The sequence below is a fragment of the Choloepus didactylus genome, chromosome 1 (assembly GCF_015220235.1).
Source record: "Choloepus didactylus isolate mChoDid1 chromosome 1, mChoDid1.pri, whole genome shotgun sequence".
Taxonomy (NCBI): Eukaryota; Metazoa; Chordata; class Mammalia; order Pilosa; family Megalonychidae; genus Choloepus; species Choloepus didactylus.
Window position 1 is genome coordinate 198,689,266 of NC_051307.1, and position 21,040 is coordinate 198,710,305.

At 42.9% G+C, this 21,040-nt stretch overlaps 1 protein-coding gene across 1 annotated transcript in view; it reads right to left on the minus strand.

Moving 5' to 3' along the window:
- Positions 1-7,413, minus strand: part of LTF (lactotransferrin) — a 44,088-nt gene extending 36,675 nt beyond the window's left edge. The window contains exon 1 of the mRNA XM_037849295.1: positions 7,273-7,413. Coding sequence (XP_037705223.1) covers positions 7,273-7,315 — 43 coding nt within the window. The 5' untranslated portion in view covers positions 7,316-7,413. The remainder of the gene's footprint in view (positions 1-7,272) is intronic.
- Between the last annotated feature and the right edge of the window lie 13,627 nt (positions 7,414-21,040).

Here is a 21,040-nt window from a genome sequence, read left to right on the forward strand (position 1 = left end):
ACTGGTATGAAAAGTGGCTCTTGAGGAAGATGAGTGAGTGACTCAGTGCTCAGGAGTTTCAGAGTCCAACCTAGACTCCAGGTTTCTCTAGATTGTGGTGTGTGTAAGCATCTCCCCAGAGGGACCAAAGGGAACAAGAAAAATACTCCGGACTCCTTGTCAGTAGCTGCAGTAGATGGTGGGACCAATGGTGCTAAATAGGTCGATATGACTGATTTAATATCATTTGCTTCTGGGTCAGAAAGACTAGCCACTGCTTATGCTTCACCTGAGCCCCTTTGTTGTTAGAATTGATGCATCTTGTAATTAAGGAGGAGTCTGAATCATTCTTGCTTATAGCTCTTAAAAACCACATGGTTACCTGATAAAGGGCATTTATGAAAAACTCATACATAACATCATACTTAATGAAGAAAGACTGAATGCTTTCCCCCTAAGATCAAGAAAAAAGGCAAGGATGTCCACTCTCACCTCTTACATTCAACATAGTACTGGAGGTTCTAGTCATATCGATAAGGCAAGTCAAAGACATATAGGAAAGAAAGAAGCAAGACTGTCTTATTTGTAGATGACGTATCTTCTATGTAGAAACCCTAAAATATCCACAAAATACTATCAGAACTAAAAAACAAGTACAGCAAGGTTACAGGATACAAAATCAATACACAAAAGTCAATTGCACTTTTGCATACAAGCACTGAACAATCTAAAAACAAAATGAAGAATACAATTCCATTCACAATAGCATCAAAAAGAATAAAATGCTCAGGAATATAATTAAACAAAGAAGTACAAGACTTGTATACTGAAAATTATAAAACTTTGCAGAAAGAAATGTTCATGGATTGTAAGATTCAATGTTGTTAAGATGGAGATTCTCCCCAAATTGATGTATAAATTCAACACAATCTCTGTCAAAATTCCAGCAGGCTTATCTCTAAACTTTGAGATGCTGATCCCCTAGCATATAACCTGATTGGTCTCTGGAACAATGCATATCTCTGAGATACCTGAAACTCAGAGCTAGAGCTCGGCAGATATGAATGTCAGTATTAGTGCATACAGCCACTGTCAAAAAAAAAAAAAAAAAAAAAGCTGAAAAAGAGCCCAGACTTCAATTAGTGATATGAATAAAGCAGGTCTGGTTAAGACCAGGGCAAGCCAGGCCAAAGGATAAAGGTTGAAACTGATTGTGTTTTAAAACTTCAACTTTCATATGAGACCAAGGGAATAGATATCTATTTGGTACAGGATCTAAATTTTCTAAATGGTACAACTCTACAGTCGATTTGTTCAAACACCACAATTGCATGGAACTTTGAATAGGAAGTGAGATACGGTAGGTTAGTATAGGCTGGAGTGAAATAGTGACACATCCTAGAGTAATTTGGGCAGATAATAAAAAATATATTTGCAGCCTCTCCCTCCCCAGCCCCGAGGATCTGGGGGAAGGTGTGGATGTGTTGGACATCCTCACCTGGACTGGTGTTGATGTTGTCACAAACATTGGGACTGGCGGTTTGATGTGCTGAGCCCTCGAGCATGGGACTTGCCCTTATGAAGCTCATTACCACAAAGGAGAGTCTAAAGTTGTATGTAATGGTGCCTAAGAGTCTCCCCCTGAGTACCTCTTGTTGCTCAGATGTGGCCCTCTCTGTCTCTAACTGAGCCATCTCGACAGGTGAACTCGCTGCCCTCCCCGCTACGTGGGACCCGACTCCCAGGGGTGTAAATCTCCCCGGCAATGCAGAGTATGACTCCCAGGGATGTATGTGGACCCAGCATCATGGGACTGAGAGTATCTTCTTGACCAAAAGGGGGATGCAAAATGAGACGAAATAGTTTCAGTGGCTGAGAGATTCCAAATGAAGTCAAGAGGTCACTCTGGTGGACAGTCTTATGCACTATATAGATAACACCTCTTAGGTTTTAATGTATTGGAATAGCTAGAAGTAAATACCTGAAACTACCAAACTCCAACCCAGCAGTCTGGACTCCTGAAGACAATTATATAATAATGTAGGTTACAAGGGGTGACAGTGTGATTGTGAAGACCTTGTGAATCACACCTCCTTTATCTAGTGTATGGATGAGTGGAGGAATGGGGATAAAAACTAAAGGACAAATGGGGTGGGATGGGGGGATGATTTGGGTGTTCTTTTTTCACTTTTATTTTTTATTCTTGTTCTGGTTCTTTCTGATGTAAGGAAAATGTTCAGAGATAGATTGTGGTGATGAACGCATAACTATGTTATCATACTGTGGACAGTGGATTGTATACCATGGATGATTGTATGGTGTGTGAATGTATTTCAATAAAACTGAATTTAATTTAAAAAAAAAATTCCAGCAGGCTTTTTTGCAGAAATTGACATGCAAAACCTAAAAGGCATATGGGCATGCAATACACCTAAATTAGCCAAAACAATTTTGAAAGAAAAAGAACAGAGTTGGGGTATTTTCACTTCCAAACTTTAAAACTTATTATAAAGTTACAGTTATCAAGACAGTATGCCACCACCATAAGGACAGACATATAGATCAAAAGGACACAGAACTGAAAGTCCAAAATTAAGTCCTTATATTTATAGTCAATTGATTTTTCACAAAGTTGCTTAGGCAATTCACTGGGGGAAAGGATATTCTGTTCAACAAATGTTGCTGGAACAATTGGATATTCACATACAAAAAGATGAACTCAGACCCCTACCTTATATCATATACAAAAATTAACTCAGAAATGAATCAAAGAAAATAGGAAAAAATCTTTGGGACCATGGGTTAGGTGAATATTAATTTGCTATGATGACGCACAAAACACAGCCCATAAAGGAAAAATTGCATAATTTGGACCTCAGCAAAATGCAAAACTTTTGTGTTTCAGAGGATACAATTAAAGATTAGAGGTGGGGTGTCACCAATATAATGGAGTGAGACACTCTAGGTTTCTGTCGCCTCACAGAATTTTAGAACAACAAGCAAAAACTAGCAGGATCACCTTTATCAGAGGTCTGGAAAACAGTTAAAGTGTTTCAGTAACTAATGAGCACCAACTCAAGAAAAATACAACTTAAAAACAGGAGGAAAACCTTGTGTCACATTTGCCAGCCCTCTCCACTACCCACCTTAGCTCAGTATTGAGCCAGACTGTGCTCCTGCTACAAGTCCCTAGTCCCAGTTATGAAGGGAGAATAGTAACACTTATGTGATATTGGGGTGAATGAAAGTCTCTATCTATCTGTTTGGTGGCAGCCTGAACCAGCACCACTTTCTCTGGCATGTCCAAGGATTTGCTTGGATGTAGAAATCTCAATTCAAGCAGCTAAAATGCTATAAAAACAATCAAACTGCAGCTGACAGGAGAAAAGGATGACAACTTTAAGATATACAATAGAGAACTCAGGACCAGGAGGAAAGACTGAGAATTTCCTGGGGAAAGAGGGAGCATTTAGAGAGTATTCATGTAAATGGGGAAATTCATAAAGCCACTCAAACATGCTCAAAAAAGAAGCATGTGCAGAAAGACTGGAGAGGACTCCCATGCTTTCACCTTGGGCTATTTTTTATGCTCATTGTAAGGCTGGCTAGGTTCTGAAGAACAGCAGCAGTCAGAGCCAATCTGCAAAGACTGGGAGAGGTGTTTTCTTTTGTTTTTGTTTTTGTTTCTATTTTTCTGCTTCTTTTTACCTTTTTTTTTTTTTTTTTTGGTGTTAGCTATTGGAATTTAAGGAAATCATTGTCATTACACTAGCTGGATGCAAGCATAAGGAACAGTCACTTCAGTGACTAAACTTCAGAATTAACACATTAAAATATTTAAAAGTCCAGTGTGCAACAAAAAAATAGACATACACTGAAACAGGAAACAATCACCTGTTCAAAGGTACACAATATTGCATTCAAAACCATCAATAAGGAAGTCCAGACTTCAGACACAACAGGCAAAGACTTTAAAAAACAGTCTAAAATATGCTAAAAGAGCTCCAGGAAAACACAGACCAAAAACTAAAGGAAATGAGAAAAATAATATATAAACAAAATTATAATTTCAAAATAGATATAAAAATCATAGAAAGGAAGTAAACAACTGAAGAAATATTGCAGCTGAAGAACACAATAATGGAATTAAAAATTCTGTAGAGGGGTTCAATAGCAGATTAGAGCTGGCAGAAGAAGTAATAATTGAACTTGAAGATTAAGAATATTGAAATTATACAGTCTAAGGAGCAGAAAGGAAAAAAGAATAAAGAACAGTGAACAGAGCCTAAGAGACCAGTGGGAAACTTTCAAGTGTACCAATTTACACATTATGGGAGTCCCAGAAGGAGAAGAAAAAGAGAGAGGGGATGAAAGAGTATTTGAAAATTAATGGCTGAAAACATCCCAAATGTAATGAAAGGCAGGAATGTACACATCCAAGAAGCTCGACAAATTCCAAAGCAGATAAACTAGAGAGATTGATCCACAGAGACACATTTTTATCAAACTGTTGAATGCCAAAGACAACGAGAGAATCCTGAAAAACTCAAGAGAGAGAAGCAGTGTCACGTTCAAGGAAGCCTCAGTAAGATTAAGTGCCAATTTCTTAGTAGAAACCATGGAGGCAAGAAGGCAAGGGAATGACATATTTAAAGTGCTGAAGGCAAAAAATCCCCAACCAAGAATTTTATATTGGCAATACCGTCCTTCAAAAATGAAGGAGACATGCATTCCCTGATGAACAAAAGCTGAAGGAGTTCACCCCTGCTAGACGTGCCCTACAAAATATGCTAAAGGAGTTCTTCAGGTTGAAAGAAAAGAACTCTAGACAGTAGATCAAAGTCACTGAAGAAATAAAAATCTTTAATAAAGGTAACAAAATGGGTAAATATGAATGCCAGTTTTATTGTATTTTTTGTAACTCCACTTTTCAGTTCTTACAGGATCTAAAATATGAATGCATGAAAGTAATGATAAATTTATGGTTTTGGGCACACAATGTATAAAGATTTACTTTGGACAAAAACAACATAAGGAGAGGGACAAAGAAGTATAGGTACAGCATATGTGTATGCTATTGAAGTTAAGTGAGTATCAAATCAAATGAGACTGTTGTAAGTTTAGAGTACTAAATTAAAGACCATGGTAACCAAAAAGAAAATATTGGACAAATATGCACAGAAGGAAATGAGAAGGGATTCTAAACAGTTCACTTCAAAAGACCAAATAAATACAAAAGTAGAAGTGGAAGAAATGAGGGACAAAAAAGTATAAAACTTTCAAAAACAAAATAGCAAAATGGCAGAAGAAAGTTCTGTATTATCAGTGGCTACTATAAATGTAAATGTATTAAACTCTCCTGTCAATTGGAGGAATTAGCAGAGTGGATTTAGAACGCATGACCCAACTATATGCACTTTACAAGACTCACCTTATATTCAGAGCCACAAGTAGGTTGAAAGTGAAAGGAAGGGGGTGAGTGTGGAACATTCCAAGCAAATAGTAGCCAATATAGAGGGTGGGTGGCAATACTAACATCAGACAAATAAACTAAGTCAAAAACTGTTACAAGGGACAAAGAAGGACACTATATATTGATAAAAGGGTTACAATCAAGAAGATATAACAATTATAAACATATGCACCTAAAAACAGAAATCCATAATATATGGAGCAAACATTGATAGATTTGAAGGGAGAAATAGACAGTTCCACATTAATAGTAGGAGACTACATCACGTTCAATAATGGTAAAAACATCTAGACATAAGATCAATAATAAAAAGACTTCAACAACACTATAAACCTACTAGACCTAACAGACTTACATAGACTACCTCACAAATAACAGAATATACATTCTTCTTAAGTGCACATGTATTTCTCTCTAGAATAAACTGTATGTTAAGTCACAAACCAAGTCTCAATAAATTTTAATAGATTGAAATCATGCAAACTGTCTTCTCTGGCCACAGTGGAATGAAGCTATAAATCAGTAAGATGGGGAGAACTGGAAAATTCACAAATATGTGGAATTAAACAATACAGTCTTAAACAAGCAATGGGTCAAAGCAGAAATCACAGAGGAATCAGGAACTGTCTTGAGACAAAAGACAACAACAACACAAAATACCAAAACTTATGGGATGCTGCAAGGCCATGCTCAGAGGGAAATTTATAGCTGTAAATGCTTAAAAAGGAAGGTCTCGAATCAGCAACCAAACCTCACACCTAGAGGAACAAGGAAAAGAGCAAACAAACACCAAACTGAAGAGCAGGGAGGAAATGATGAAGACTAGAGTGAAGATTCATGAAACAGAGAAAGAAAATCAAGAGGGAATCATGAAACCAAAAGTTGGTTCTTTGAAAATGTCCCAAATCTAAAGATCAGCTTTCAGCTAGACTGACAAAGAAAAAAAGAGACAGGTGTTGGGGAGGAGCGGCAGAGGCTGCGGACTGTGGGTTGTAGAAGGACTCTCAGGGATCTTTCAGTCACCTGGTTCAACCTGTCCCAGGGGAGAAATAACCTCTGGCCCCAGGTTCCCTATTCCTTCCTGTGCGCATACTCTACCCTAGGCTTGAGGCATCGTCTTTGGTTTTAGTCTCTTCCTTCACGCTGTTTCAGACCGGTGAACTAATAATTGTTTAGTGCCTCCTATTTGGCATGATCTGGGCACATTTTAAATGTGTAATCAACCATTCTCCTTTCACACCCTCCAAGAAAGGGGCCCTATCAGGCCAGTTTGCACACCCACTCTGTCCCCCCAGTCTGCTGTGGGAAGTGTGTGCACACCTGTGCCTAGCACTGAGCAGGTGGCACAGCCTCCTCTTAAGAAAAGCCAGTGTACTGCTTGAGCCATTCTTAAAAAGAAGAAACTAAGATTCAGAAAGGCTCTGTCTTTCCTGAATCACTCAGCCCTTGCAGAAGCTGGGATCTAAACTGGGCTAGTCGCTCACCCTCTTTGAATCCCACTTTCCTCCCAAGCAAAATGCATATAACAGTCCAAAGAATGTCAGAGATCCTGGTAAGACAAAACGGGACAATGTCCCCGGAGGCCTGTTGGGAAACTGGCAGCGCTAGGTATACCGGGACCCAGGTAGAGGAGCTCTCCTTCGGCACCACCCCAAGCCTGCAGGCGGGACCCAGGAGCTCTCTTCCTCCGGGCACCTTCCCAGCCCCACACTCCAGACACCTTCCCGGCTGCAGGCGCTGAGGTGTCCATCTAGCGGGGCGCAAGGACCGCGGCGCCCTCCGGGAGTGTCGCGCTCTCCGGCACCGGCACCTGCGCTTACCGAGGGCCCCCAGGCACAGCAGGGCGGGGAAGAGGAACCTCATGTTCGGGTCCTGACGCGGCGCCAGCCAAGGAGCGCTCTGTCGCCAGCTGCCTCCTTGCGCCCCTTTATCCAGTGCTTGGTGACCTCCCAGGGTTTGCCCCGCCCTGTTGCCCAACAGGCGCCCCCTTCCCTCCCCACCCGCGGCAGCCAGGTCAGCTTGTTCCTTAAGGCCCTGGGCTCCGGGGAGGAAGGTGCCTGGGCAGGGCTGGGCGCCAGGAGAGGAAACCCAGCCCCCACCTGCCCGGCCCGTCCTGGTTACCTGAAATAGGTTCTTTCTCACCCGCCAGTCTGTAAATTCCTAGGGGGATCACAGTAGGACACGGGGTGGGGGTGGGGGAAGCCTTAAGGTAAATATCTGTGGATCACCTTGAACCAGAGGCTGACCTTTCCTTTAACAGAAGGTGTCTAAAAGTGCCTGGAAGCACAGGTAGGACCAGGTGGATCCACCTCCACTCTAGCTTGGCAGTGAGCTGGCCGGTTTTAAAGACCCAACCACCCCAGCTCCAGGTCAGCAGCAGCTGGGGGACAGCTGGCAGGGATAACAGAAGCTGCCCAAAGTCTGACCCCAGCTACCCACAGTGTCAGCCCTCCCAGCCCTGTGGGGAGACCATGAACACAACTCCCTAAAACAGAGCCGAGGAGCCTGGAGGAGAATGGCCACCAAGCAGTGTCCAGTGCTGGTGCCATGTGCCTTCCTTTGCCAATGAGAAGGATGTTTCAGTCTGTGTTATTTATGGGCCATATTAGATGAGAGATGGAGAGCCCATTTTGATAACTGTCATATTTTGTCATCAACACATAAGCTGACCCTATTTGGGGAAGCCATTTTCAAATTTGAAAGCTGGAGTTCTGCTTCGAAGAATGCGTCTTGTAAATACACTCCCACAATGCACAACAGCTGATGCACAGGGTTCTCCGAGGCTGTGTTTGTGTCATTAATCGATTGGAAGCAAACAAAATTGTCCATCCCAGGGTACATCACATCAAGCACAGTGCCTGTGTATGCAGTAGGACAGGCTGGAGGTCTCAGAAAAAATAAGGCAGCCCTGAATGTACTCAAGTGAACTTAGCTCCAAAAGGGGCTAAGTTCAAGAACTGAGGTACCCAACAGTGAAAGAAAGCACAGGGCATCTCAACCCCGTTCCTGACAGTTCATTCTGGCCAGCATGTTACTCTGAAAACCCAAACTTGACTCTTTGCTTAGACCACTTGGTACTAAAAAGTGTTTCCTGGAGAAGACAGTGATATCCTAGGGAGCCTGCAGTACAAGGGTGGGCATGCAGCAGGCACTCAGCCATGAAGAAGCAGATGGGGCCCCAGTCCAAGAAGCCCTCAAGGAGGTTGAGGGGCACCTCCACCCCAGACAGGTAGAAACTGCCTACCACCCCCTGACAGTAGCTTCTGATCATGGATCTGCTTTCCTGGCACGAGCCCAGGGTCTGGGGTTCAGTGCTGGAACCAGCTGGGTTTTCAGGTGACAGAGTCAGGGTCTCTCATTGTTTGGAAACACAATATCGCAACATGAAAAAATGTTTTCATCAATAATTGCAATAAGCTCTTTCAAAAATAGTGAAGAAATACAAAGTTGACTAATTCTCAGGAGTGTTGAAGCATCTTGGTACCTAAATTAGCAACTAGGTTGTGTGTTTTCATGGTTAAAAAAGAATTAAGAAACATCATAATCCATGTCACTATCTCTGATAGGCAAATTAGAGAAAGAATAGGTTGGGAGGCTACCCCTTTATGTCGTTACAGTGTTGGCAGGAGCACAGAGAATCTGGGACCACAACCAAAAGGCTGAGGTTTAGGGGTGCCCTGAAGGCAGATTGGGGCAGAGGTTGGGGGGCAGGGTTGATGTAACAAGGCAAGACTGTTTTCATGCTGTATCTGCTGGAAATGACCCAGTCCCAGGCCAGGGATTGCTCAGCTGGACCCATGCAGAGTAGCCCTCCAAGGCCATCTGCAGAGGAAGCAGATATAAGGGGTAGGTCTGCCCAGAAAGACGAATCAGGTTTAACTGATCTATTATAAACAGTCATTCATGCACATGGCACATACAAGGTGTGTACCTCTACGTGCTCCGCTGGGGGGACCAAGGAATGTAGAGAAGAGGGGTTCATCCCTGCCCTCAGGAGCCCACAGAGCAATGAGGAAAGTGCACACTCAGGCACACACTTAACTCACATTGCAGGAGAAGTCAAGGCAGTATAAAAAAAGTTGGGGGGGGGGGTTCTCCCAGAGGTGGGATGACCAGTTCCCATTGTGAGGGTTCCCGAAGGGTTTGAGGAACAGCATTTGATCTGAGCACCTGAAGGAAGGATAGGATTTCTACAGGCAGAGGAAACAGCCAAGTAAAGGGTTGGGAGCATGGACCGAATGACCAATTACCTGAACATGAGGGAAAACAAAATATCATTCAGGTCTTTCTAACTGGGAGCTCTTGATTGAAGAAAGATTAGCAAAGTCACCTCCTCTAGCCTGAGCTGCACACCATGGGTCCATTTTCCTCCAGTCAGCTCATCCTGCAGGTCCTGTAGGCACCTAAATGTAACACATCTAAAATATGAAGGAGGAGGGATAGGCTAGTGGGAGACAAAGGATCCTGCTTGCAACAGGTCGAGTCTGAGAGACAGTATAGGGGAGGGCTAGGAATGCCAGGCTGCCCAGAGCTGTGTGCATGTACCCATTAATTTATCCATTAATTCAACACCTATGTATGGCACATCTCCAGTGTGCCATGAACTGGGCCAGTTCCCAGAGCCTGCAGGGAGGAGGATGCAGGTTTCCAAATGCCATGACGTTTGGTATGAACATAAGGAGCACAAAGAAGCTGGCTGCTGTGCAAACCACTTTACCTTGGCAGGAGATGGTGTTTACAGGTAGGTGGGGAAAGCTGAACCCATTCTACCCCAATCCCACTTCTCTTCCCAGAAACAAAACAAACAAACAACCAACCACAACAAAAAACTCACTCGATGAGTTTTGCAGAGCAGCAGGCTGGCCAGGCCCAAGTCCCCTCTTCTGACCAAGCTGAGCCCTCCCCACAGACCAGTAAACCCCACACCCTGCCCTCTGTGTGGCCCTCACTTCAAACTCCAAAAGGAGTGTTGGGATGGAAGGGGCTTTATTAACCTTGAGATCTAAGCAGAGACAACTCCAGAGAGAATAAAGGAGGAAAGGAGTTCCCAGGACCTTCACTCACATTTGGACCCTAGCCTAGCTGTCAGGAGACCCCAGGCCTTGTTTCTTGCCCCTGTGAGTGGTGAGAGGTTCCTGGCTTGGTAAAGAGCTGCTTGTTAAATATTTAGATATTTTGCTAGGCTAGGTTGTTAAGCCATCCATAACTTGAATTTGATCATGGTCGAACTATATACACCATGGAAATCAGCAAAAGCTCCAAATCAAGCACCCTCTTTCCCCAGAGAGCTAGTCTACCACCACACCCCTGCTTGTGTTTATCATAGTTTCCTGGCATGGAGTGCCTGCATTAATGTGGGGGTGTTGGGGGGGGGGGTCTGTGCCATCCCTAGAAGAGAGATAAGAATCCTTTGCATTTAGATGGCACTTTTAACTCCAAACAGTGCTGTCACTTACCTTGTTTCATGAGACTCTAACAGCTCTGTACGTTAGTAACTGTTTCCATTCTAAAACCAGGTAAGCTAGGGGTTGCATGTGGTCACACATAAGTGAGATACAGAGGCCATCCCTGCTAGCTCCAAATCTCCCATTAGTCTCATAGCAGGGGCCTTCACTCCCACAGTGCCTCGGAGCTCTCTGAGAGCTCAGGATGCAGAGAGGGGGGCCCAAGAATGAAGTCTGTGCTTGTGACTCTCAGAAGGAAGGAAAACCAGCAGGTATTGAACCCCTGCTGAGGACCAAGCACACAATCTGGCACTTTCCCCACACAAGCCTTTGATCCCCATGGAAGCCCCATGGAGTGCCTCATTACGCCTGCTTTCCAGACAAGGGGACTTGGGCAGAGCAGCTCGCTCAAGGTCACATGCTGCCCCGTGGCAGGTCTGGAAATCCACCATTGACCCTGGCCCCCACCCCCTCCAGTGATTCCCTGTGGCACCTGGTGCCTTGGTATTGACCATTCTTTTACTGATCATCTCAAAGAGAGGGGCAGAGAATGAGCCAGAAAGAGAAAGAGATGGATGGAGAGCTTCCTGCTTCTTGACCATCCTAAGTCCTCACTAAATGCCATCATTCATAGAGATAATCATGTCCGGAGAAAACATGTTTGTCCCCTAAGTGGTATGTGGGTGGTGGGAGCTGCCATCAGGAGGGAAGCTCAGCTGAAGCACAGGAAAACGGTGGCTTTATTAACCAATATGTGGTGTTGCCAAATGTTGCCCAATTTACAAAAGACCCATGGAGACAAAGAGCCTCTGCATGCTTGGCTCAGCCCCTGTTCTCCTCTTCTTCCTCCTTCTCCTCACCCTTCCCTTCTTGAGAATCAGGACCTTCTGCCCCTCTGGGCCCCCTTCTCACAGGACCCTGCAGACCTGCTGTGTGACACTGCACCACTCTCCCTGTGGTTCAGAGAGCAAGTGGAAACATCCCAGGTGTCTATTTCTAGCATCGTCCCAGTTCCAAGATTTTGGTTCTCCTGGCTAGGGTAACACCCATCTCCCTGGCAGAAGCCCGAACTTGGCCAAGCATGAGCTTCTAATCACCAATTCATTGAGGAAGAAACTGCAGCACACCAAGCTCAAGGAAGAGTCTTCCAGGAAGCTGCCAGCCAAGAGCAGTCTAGAGGGCAGCCCCCGCTGGCCAGGGCCAGCCATTCAAATGCCTTCCCAGAAAGAATGCAGCCCCCACCTAGGGAAATCCCCCAAGCAGGAAGCTCCTTAAATCAGACCCCTTTTGCAGCCCCTCCCCTGGGGCTGCATTCTGGCCAGGGAAGAGGCCTGCTTCACAGCCTCCAGCCTGACCTCCTTCAACACCAGCAGCTCAGGGAGTTGGTCAGCCCTCCTTCTGCCCCAGCTCCTCCAGGCTGGGGGTGCCCAGGCCCTCTGAGCAGTCCCCAGGCCACAGTGCTCCTCCAAGGCCAGAAAGAGATGGATGGAGAGCTTCCTGATTCTTGACCATCCTAAGATGTGGTTGGAAGCCCAAGACATGGGGTTGGGTGCCTGGGTTTGAACCAGCTGCACCTGGAAACAATTGTGGACCTGGGTCAATCCCTCACACAGTCTAGGCCTTAGTTTTCCCATGTGCCCCCCCCCCAAAAAATGCTGATAATAATGACCATAAGGTGGTTACGTCTAATGACTTGACATGTTTGAGATGCTTCTGCAGTGTTCAGTACGGGCTGCTATAGTTGATATTTGCAGGCCTCATGAGCCCCTGCTGTGTGCCAAACCCTCAGCTGGGCACAGGAGTACAGGGGTAAGCAGAAGGTAGCCTGGCCTTTGTGGGGCACCTGGTACAGCAGGAGGAACCTATGTCTAGCCAGAGAGTCACCATCCAGTGTGTAGAGCCTACTGACAGAGGTGTTGCAGGGTGCTTTGAAAGTGGACGAGAGAACAGCTCACTCTGGGGCATAGTGGATGGCAGAACTGGAGTTATTTTTCCCACATACTTTTCCTGATTCCCCACCAAGCTGTGCCCCACCCTCTTTCTAACAGCAAAGGCTCTTTCTGATTTCTCTTATCGCTGTGCACCCTCCTCTCTCCTTCTCTTTTTGTCTCTCTCCTTTGTAGTTTCTTTCCCATTTCTACCTCTGTGTCCCTTCCTCCCTCTTAAACATATGAGTTTACATGTGATATGGATGCTCCTCTCCAGGAAGCCTGCTCTGAAACCCTCTGAGCTTCCTTCTATCACAATATCTTGTAATTATAATCACTGGTCCATTTTCCCTCACCAAAACTCTGAGCTCCAGGAGGGACAGGACTGTGGCTGACCCATCTCAGGGTCCTGAGACCCCAGAGCAAGGTCTGGCACAGTGGAGGCCCTCACTGACCAGGAAATATGGAGAGAGGTTGGGTGTGAGACCAAGAGCCCCACCACCGGATCCTTTGATTGACAGCACCCTTCCCATCTTCCCAGAAGTGGGGAGAAGCCATCCCATGAGAGAGGCCAGAGCACTGAGCCCCAGCAGAGTGGGAGCTCTGGACCCATTATCCTTTTCTCCAGTTTTGCCCTAGGACATTCTTTTAGTTTCCTTGGCTGCTCAAGCAAATACCATGCAGTGGATTGGCTTAAAAATGGGATTTTATTTGCTCGCAGTTTTCAGGCCAGGAAATGTCCAAATCAAGGTATCATCAAGGCAATGCTTCCTCCCCAAAGACTGTGGCGTTCTGGGGCTGGCTGCCAGTGACCTCTGGTCCTGGGCTCCTCTGTCATATGGCAGTGCACATGGCAGTCTCTCCTGGTCTCTCCCTTCTCTTCTGGGTTCCAATGATGTTCAGCTTCTGGCTGCTCCCTCTGTGGTGTTCTCTTTATGTCTGAATTTCACTTAGCTTATAAAGAACTCCAGTAATAGGATTGAGATCCATCCTAATTGGATTGGGCCACACCTTAACTAAATAACCTCATCAAAAGTTCTAACTTACAATGGGATCATATTCACTGGAATGGATTGAGTTTAAGAACACATTTTTCTGGGGTACACAGCTCATAACCACCACAGAGACCTCCCAGCAGGTGGGGTATTCTGATTCTGCACCTGACCTTGAGGAGCGGGAACCTCAGAGCTGAGCAGGACCTGAGACCCCATAGAGTGGAGCAGAGGAGGACAAGCCCTGCACCAAAGCACAGAAGGAGCTGAGGAGGGGGCAGCCTGGCCAGGGCCATTGTCCTGCTCTCTGTAGCATCCGCCTGTCTGCTGCCCAGAGGAGGACAGAAGTGAAAACAGCAGCTGGGGAGTTGATGGGAGGGGCTGGAGAAGAAATTGCTCCAGCCGGGAAGCCAGAGCCTCCTACAGCCCCATCAGCTTCCAAGGACAAGGTGAGAGGACACCTGAAGAGCACCAGTGATTAGCCAGGGAGAACTGTGGAGGCTGGGGACCATGGGGACAGACCCCAAACCCTCCCACACCCCCTTTCAAGGCCAGAGATGCTCTCATCTTAGTCAATTGTATCTGCAGTCAGAGGCTGGTGGGAATCCCTGGAGGGGTCCTTGGCAGCCCAGAGCCTCTCATCCTGGTGCCTCCCAGGTGAAGGTCGTCTCCGGGAATACTCCCGCTCACTTTCCATTCCTCCACTTCTCTCTCTTTCCAGTCTATATCCTATCCTCCTTTTCCTCCCTCTACTCTTGTTCAACTTAAAGCAGAAGTAAAACTAGCACAAATCTGGATCCTTTTAAGAGATGTTTACATGTGAGCTGTGGCATTGCATTTAATCCTACAAGTGTATATTATTACTAAAAGCACAACTCTCCCAAGGTCATCAGAAGTTAGTTGCAAAGAGTACTAAATCAGGGCTCTCTGGGGCATCCTGCCTGCTCATCTTTAACTTTCTGCATGTTCATGTTGAAGGTAAGAGAAAGGGCAGAGAGGGGACACAAGACACCCCCTTTTCTTGATCCACTTAGCAAATCTTGATCCTGAGCAAAATCTTCTCCAGAGAGTATTAATTTCCAGGAAAATCATTTTGGGAAAAGACTTTTAAAGTTCAGCCACCTGGTCGGTCCTATTGTAAAGAGAGGTGAACTTTCTGGAGTGTGAACTGTTTATGGAGAATTTGGAGGAAGCTAAGGGTGTGGGGATTGGGGGCAGAGGAGAGCAATGGCTCTGAACCAACGTTGTTGCCAAATATTGCCCCTTTTGTAAAGGAAACTCAGCAATCAAAGAGCTTCTCTCTGCTTGGATCAGTCTTTCCTCTCCCTTCAGTTCTTCCTCCTCTCTCTTCAGACACTTCTGCCTCTCCCTGTGGCCTTCTCCTTACTTAAGTCTTGCAGATTTGGGGCCATACTCTCAGTCTTTCTTGGTCAATACTGCGTGTCCTCACTGATACCCCATTCTTCCTCTCAGTCACGATGTGTGATCCAAGGCCCACATGCAGTCCATTCTTCCTTCATCCTGCCACTTGCACCTACCATTCCTTTATATTCTACAGTCACAGGATGACCCTGAATTCCTGCTCCAGCCTCCTGACAGCTCTCTCTGCTCTTGTCTCCCCACCACAGCCTGTCCCTGGGAGACTCTTTCAAAACCACAGAGCTAGCAGTGGTTCCAAGGCCTCTTTCCTTGCTCTTCCCCTCTTCTCCCTACACCCTGTCCCTGAGGAATCTTACTTTCCTCCTCCTTCCCTTGGATTAAACTACTCTCTCTGTGATGAAATTTCTCTGAAATGATTGCCTTCCATATCTCATGCCTACTCTATAGAAGGTGTACCTTTTTGTATATATGTTATATTTCACAATAAGGAGATAACTGAAACTATGGTACTATAAGTCATAACAACTTTGGAAATTTCCTATACATCTACTTGTTAAATCATACTTTGAAAGATATTACCTTTTTGTATATATGTTATACTTCATAATAAGGAAATAACTGAAACTGTTGAACTGTAACCCATAATATTCTTTGAAATTTGCTCTCTACTCGTTAAATTGCACTTGGAAAGTTGTCACTTCTATGTATATATGTCATATTCTACAATAAAAAATAATTAAAAATTAGTTCAGAAAAGTTACTAAACAACAAGTAAAAACTACTATTACAAGCTGCAAAAATAAACCTTAGGTTATTACTGATATTCTCACAAACACTGAGGACTGACAATTTGGTATGCCGAGCCCTCAGTCTTGGTGCTTGCCTTTATGAAGCTCATTACTGCAAAGGAGTGGCTAAACCACCTTATAACTGTGCCTAAGAGTCTCCCCCAGAGCACCTCTTTGTTGCTCAGATATGGCCTCTCTCTCTCTCTCTCTCTCTAGCTAAGACAATTTGGCAGGTGAACTCACTGCCCTCCCTGCTATGTGAGACATGACTCCCAGGGGTGTAAATCTCCCTGGCAACATGGGACATGACTCCCAGGGATGAGCCTGGACCCAGCATGTGGGATTGAGAACATCTTCTTGACCAAAAGGGGGAAGCGAAATGAAACAAAGTTTCAGTGGCTGAGAGGTTTCACTTGGAGCTGAAAGGTCACTCTGGAGGACATTCTAATGCACTACATAGAAATGACTTTGCAGGTTTTAGTGCACTGGAATAGCTAGAAGGAAATACCTGAAACTGTTGAACTGTAACCCAGTAGCTTTGATTCTTGAAGACGATTGTATAATTATGTACTTACATGCTGTGACGGTGTGATTGTGAAACCCTTGTGGCTCACACTCCATTTATTTATTCAGTGTATGAATGGATGAGTAGAAAATGGGGACAAAAACTAAATGAAAAATAGGGTGGGATGCGGGGTAGGGTGGAATGATTTGAGTGTTCTTTTTTACTTTTATTTTTTATTATTATTTTTATTATTTTTGGTGTAAGGAAAATGTTTAAAAATTGATTGTGGTGATGAATGCACAGCTATATGATGGTACTGTGAATAGCTGATTGTACACCATAGATGACTGTATAGTATGTGAATATATCTCAATAAAACTGAATTTTAAAAAAAGAAAGAAAAAATAATAAACACTAGGGAGAGGGCAGAATCTATATTTCCAAATCTGCCATACCATAATATTCAAAATGTCTACTTTTCAAAACAATTACAAGGCATGCAATGAAACAATAAACTATGACCCATATGCAGGAGGAGAAAAAGCAATTAATGGAAACTGTCCCTGAGGAAGCCTAGACTTTGGACTTATTAGACAAAGAGTTTTAAACAACCACTTTAAATATGTTCAAAGAGCTAAAAACAAAACAAAACAAAACAAAAAACATAGCCAAAGAACTAAAGAAAACTATGAGAATGACATCTCACCAAATATTAATAAAGATATAAAAATTATAAAAAGCAACCACTTAGAAATTCTGGAGTTCAAAAGTACAATAACTAAAATGAAATATTCACTAGAGGGACTCTACAGAAGATTTGAGTAGGCAGAAAAAAGAATCAGTGAAATTAAATATAGTCCAATTTGCACTATCCAGTGATTAACAGAAAGAAAAAAAGAATCAAGAAAAATGAACAGAGCCTAAGAGTCATGTGGGACAATGTCAAGTGTACAAACAGATGCATGATGGAAGTCCTAAGAGAGGAAAGAGAAAGAAAGGAACCGAAAATTTGGAGAAATAATGCCCCAAATCCCCAAATTTGATGAAAAATACACATCCAAGAATCTCAACAAACTCCTAGCAGAATAAACTCAAGGAGATCAACACCATTATACTCAAATTATTGAAACATAAAGAGAGAATCTTGAAAGCAGCAAGAGATGTGATTCATCACATACAAATGACCTTCAATAAGATTGTATCACCCTTGAGTTAGCATATCCCAGACTCACAGACTCGACACAGCAGTATAAGAGGCAGTTGGGCAAAGAGGGAATTCCACTCAGCATGGGCTCTAAACCCCCAGAACTGGCAAAGCCCCTGCTTCCCCACTTCTCCTGGGGATCCTGAGAGCACATCCTCCAGTCCTTCATCCCTGCCTGTTCCAGACTGGGGACGGCAGAATGTTCTCCCCGTCTTCCCCATCCTGCCACTTTCCTACCCCTCCCTTGAAGGGGTCTCCTCACAGTAGCACTGGACAACCTGGGTCCTTGGGGCCACTAAGCCCTGGCCTGAGTCCTGGCTGGAACCAGGAGGAGGAAGGTCAGCATCACTACACAGTGTCCCTCTTGAAGATAAAACTGTTTTTATTAACTGAATTATTGTTTTCTTTCATGGACCAATTTTTTTGATTGATGTCACCCAGTTTTAGTAAAAGAATCTTCTGAAGCATGGGTGCTTCCCTACCTTTTGAGAACTCTTCCCTGAACTCTTTCTCCTCTGATATTGAAAAAAAAAAAAAGAACTATACAACAGGACCAAATGGCGTTTATTCCAGGGATGCGAAACTGGTTGCATAATCAAAAGTCAATCAATTTATCCACCATATTAATGGGGTAAAGAAGAAAAGTCATGTAATCATTATCAATCGATGCAGAAAAAAGTGTTTGACAAAGTTCAACACCTATTCATTATTCATGATAAAAACTTTCAGAAAACTAAAAATAGAGGAGAACTTGGGAAATTCCTCAAATTGATTTTTTTAAAAATCAGAAGCAAAAACAAAAGACTTCTACAAAAACCCTATAACTAACATGATATTTGACGGTAAAAGAAAATTCTTTCCCCCAAAGACCAAGAATAAGAGAAGGGTGTTATTCACCACTATTATCACTATTATTCAACATAGTACTGGAAGTCCTCGCCAGAGAAAAAAGGCAAGAAAAGGTTATAAAAGGCATACACCACTTATGTACGTCACTGAAATCACAAAATTATAGAGAACAGATTAGTGATTGCCAGAGGTTAGGGGCAGAGAGAAGGAGGGAGGTTCTGTGGCTATAAAAGGTTAGCATAAGGGAACCTTGTGATGGAACTGTTCTGTATTTTGGCTGTGGTGGTGGTCATGCAAATCTACACATTATAAATTGCATAGAATTAAAGATACACACTAATGAGCGCATGTAAAACTAGTTAAATCTGAATAAGGTTGATGGTTTGTATCAATGTTAAATTCCTGGTTATGATACTGTACAATCATTATGCAAGATATTACCATCAGGGAAAACTGAGGAAAGGGTGTTCCTCTGTATTGATCTTACAGCTGCATGTGAATCTACAATTATCTAAAAATAAAGTTTTAAAAATAATTGATAAATAAACATCCTTTGCTCCAATCCAAAAAGAGTGGGGGTAGGGAGGAGTATACAGATCACAAAGGAAGAAATAAAATTATCTTTAGTTGCAGGTGGTATTAAGGGTCTATGCAGAAAATCCCAAGGAATCTACAAAAAAACAAACTTCTTAAATTTTGCATGGTTTAAGGATACAAAATCTATGTACAAAAATCAATTATATTTCAATATACTGGCAATGGACATGTAGGCAATAAAAGTTAAAAAGCAATATCATTTACAATCCCTCAAAAAAATTAAATACTTTAGTATAAATCTAAAAAAAAAGCATACTCATTTATTGAAAACTATACAGTGATGAAAGAAAACAAAGAAGATATAAAAAGATGGAGAGTCATAGGGTGCTCATGCATTGGAAGATTCAATAGAGCAAAGAAATCAATTCTCCCCAAACTGATATGCAGGTTTAACACAATTCCCTTCAAAATCCCAGCAAGACTTTTTTTTTGTAGATATCAATAAGATTATTCCAAAATTTGCATGGAAAGGCAAAGGAGCTAGAATAACTAAAACAATTTTGAAAAAGAATAAAGGGGAAGGAATCACTTTACCCAATTTCAAGATTTGTTATGTTGCAACAGTAATCAAGACTGTGTGGTATTAGCAGGGGGTAGACACATAGATCAATGGCACAAAGAACACAGAAATAACCCCACATAAGTATGGTCAACTGACTTTTGAAAAAAGTTGCCAAAGTAATTCAGTGGAAGAAGGTTAATCTTTTCAACAAATACTGCTGGAACAATTGGATATCCATAGGCAAAAAAAAAAAAAAAAAAAAAATTGAACCTCAACCTGCCTCACATCTTATACAAAATTAACTCAAAATGGATCATAGATTTAAATGTAAACATAAAACTATTAGAAAAAAACCATAGGAGGAAATCTTTGGCACCTATGGCTTGGTGAAGAGTTCTTAGACATGACACCTAAAGCACGATCCATAAAAGAAAAAAAAACAATAAATTGGACTTCATTTAAATTAAAAGCTTTTGCTCTGCAAAAGATCCCATTAAGACAGAGAAAAGACAAGCCATAAACCAGGAGAAAAGATTTGCAAACCATATATTTGACCAAGAACTCTCAAAACTCAACAGTTAAAAAAGAAAAATCCAATTAGAAAATGGGAAAAAGACATGAAGAGACATTTACCAAAGAGGATATACAGATGACAAATAAGCATATAAAAGATGCTCATTATCACTAGCTTTAAAAAATTCATATTAAGACCATTATGAGATATTACTACACATCTAACAGAATGACTGAAAAAAGGTGACAATACCAAATTCTGGTGAGAATGCAGAAAAATTGTCTCACTCATATGTTGCTGGTGGGAATGTAAAATGGCACAGCCTCTGGAAGAGTATGGCAGTTTCTCACAAAGCTAAACATGTACTTACCATACAAACTAACAACTGTACTCTTGGGTATTTATCCCACAGAAATGAAAACTTATGTTCACATCAAAACCTATAGCCACTGTTCATAGCAGTTTTATTCGTAGTAGTCAAAAACTGGAAACAACCAATATATCCTTCAAAAGGTGAATGGTTAAGCAAACTAGTATATTCATACCAAGGAATACTAACTCAGCAATAAAGAGGGATAAAAAAGAAGGATAGGTGCAATGATTTAGCTAGATCTCAAAGGCATTACACAGAGTGGAAAAAGCCAATCTCTAAAGGTCACATCTGTATGATTTCATTTATATAACGTTATTGGAATGACAAGATAAAAGAGATGGAGAAGAGTGGTTGCCAGGGGTTAGAGACGATAAAGGGAGGGGGGAATTGAGATTATAAGGGGGTAACGTGGAGATCCTTGTGGTGATGGACTAGTGTTGTATCTTAACTGCCGTGATGCTTACATGAATCGACACGTGATAACATGATAAGGAGGCACCAATGTCATTTTC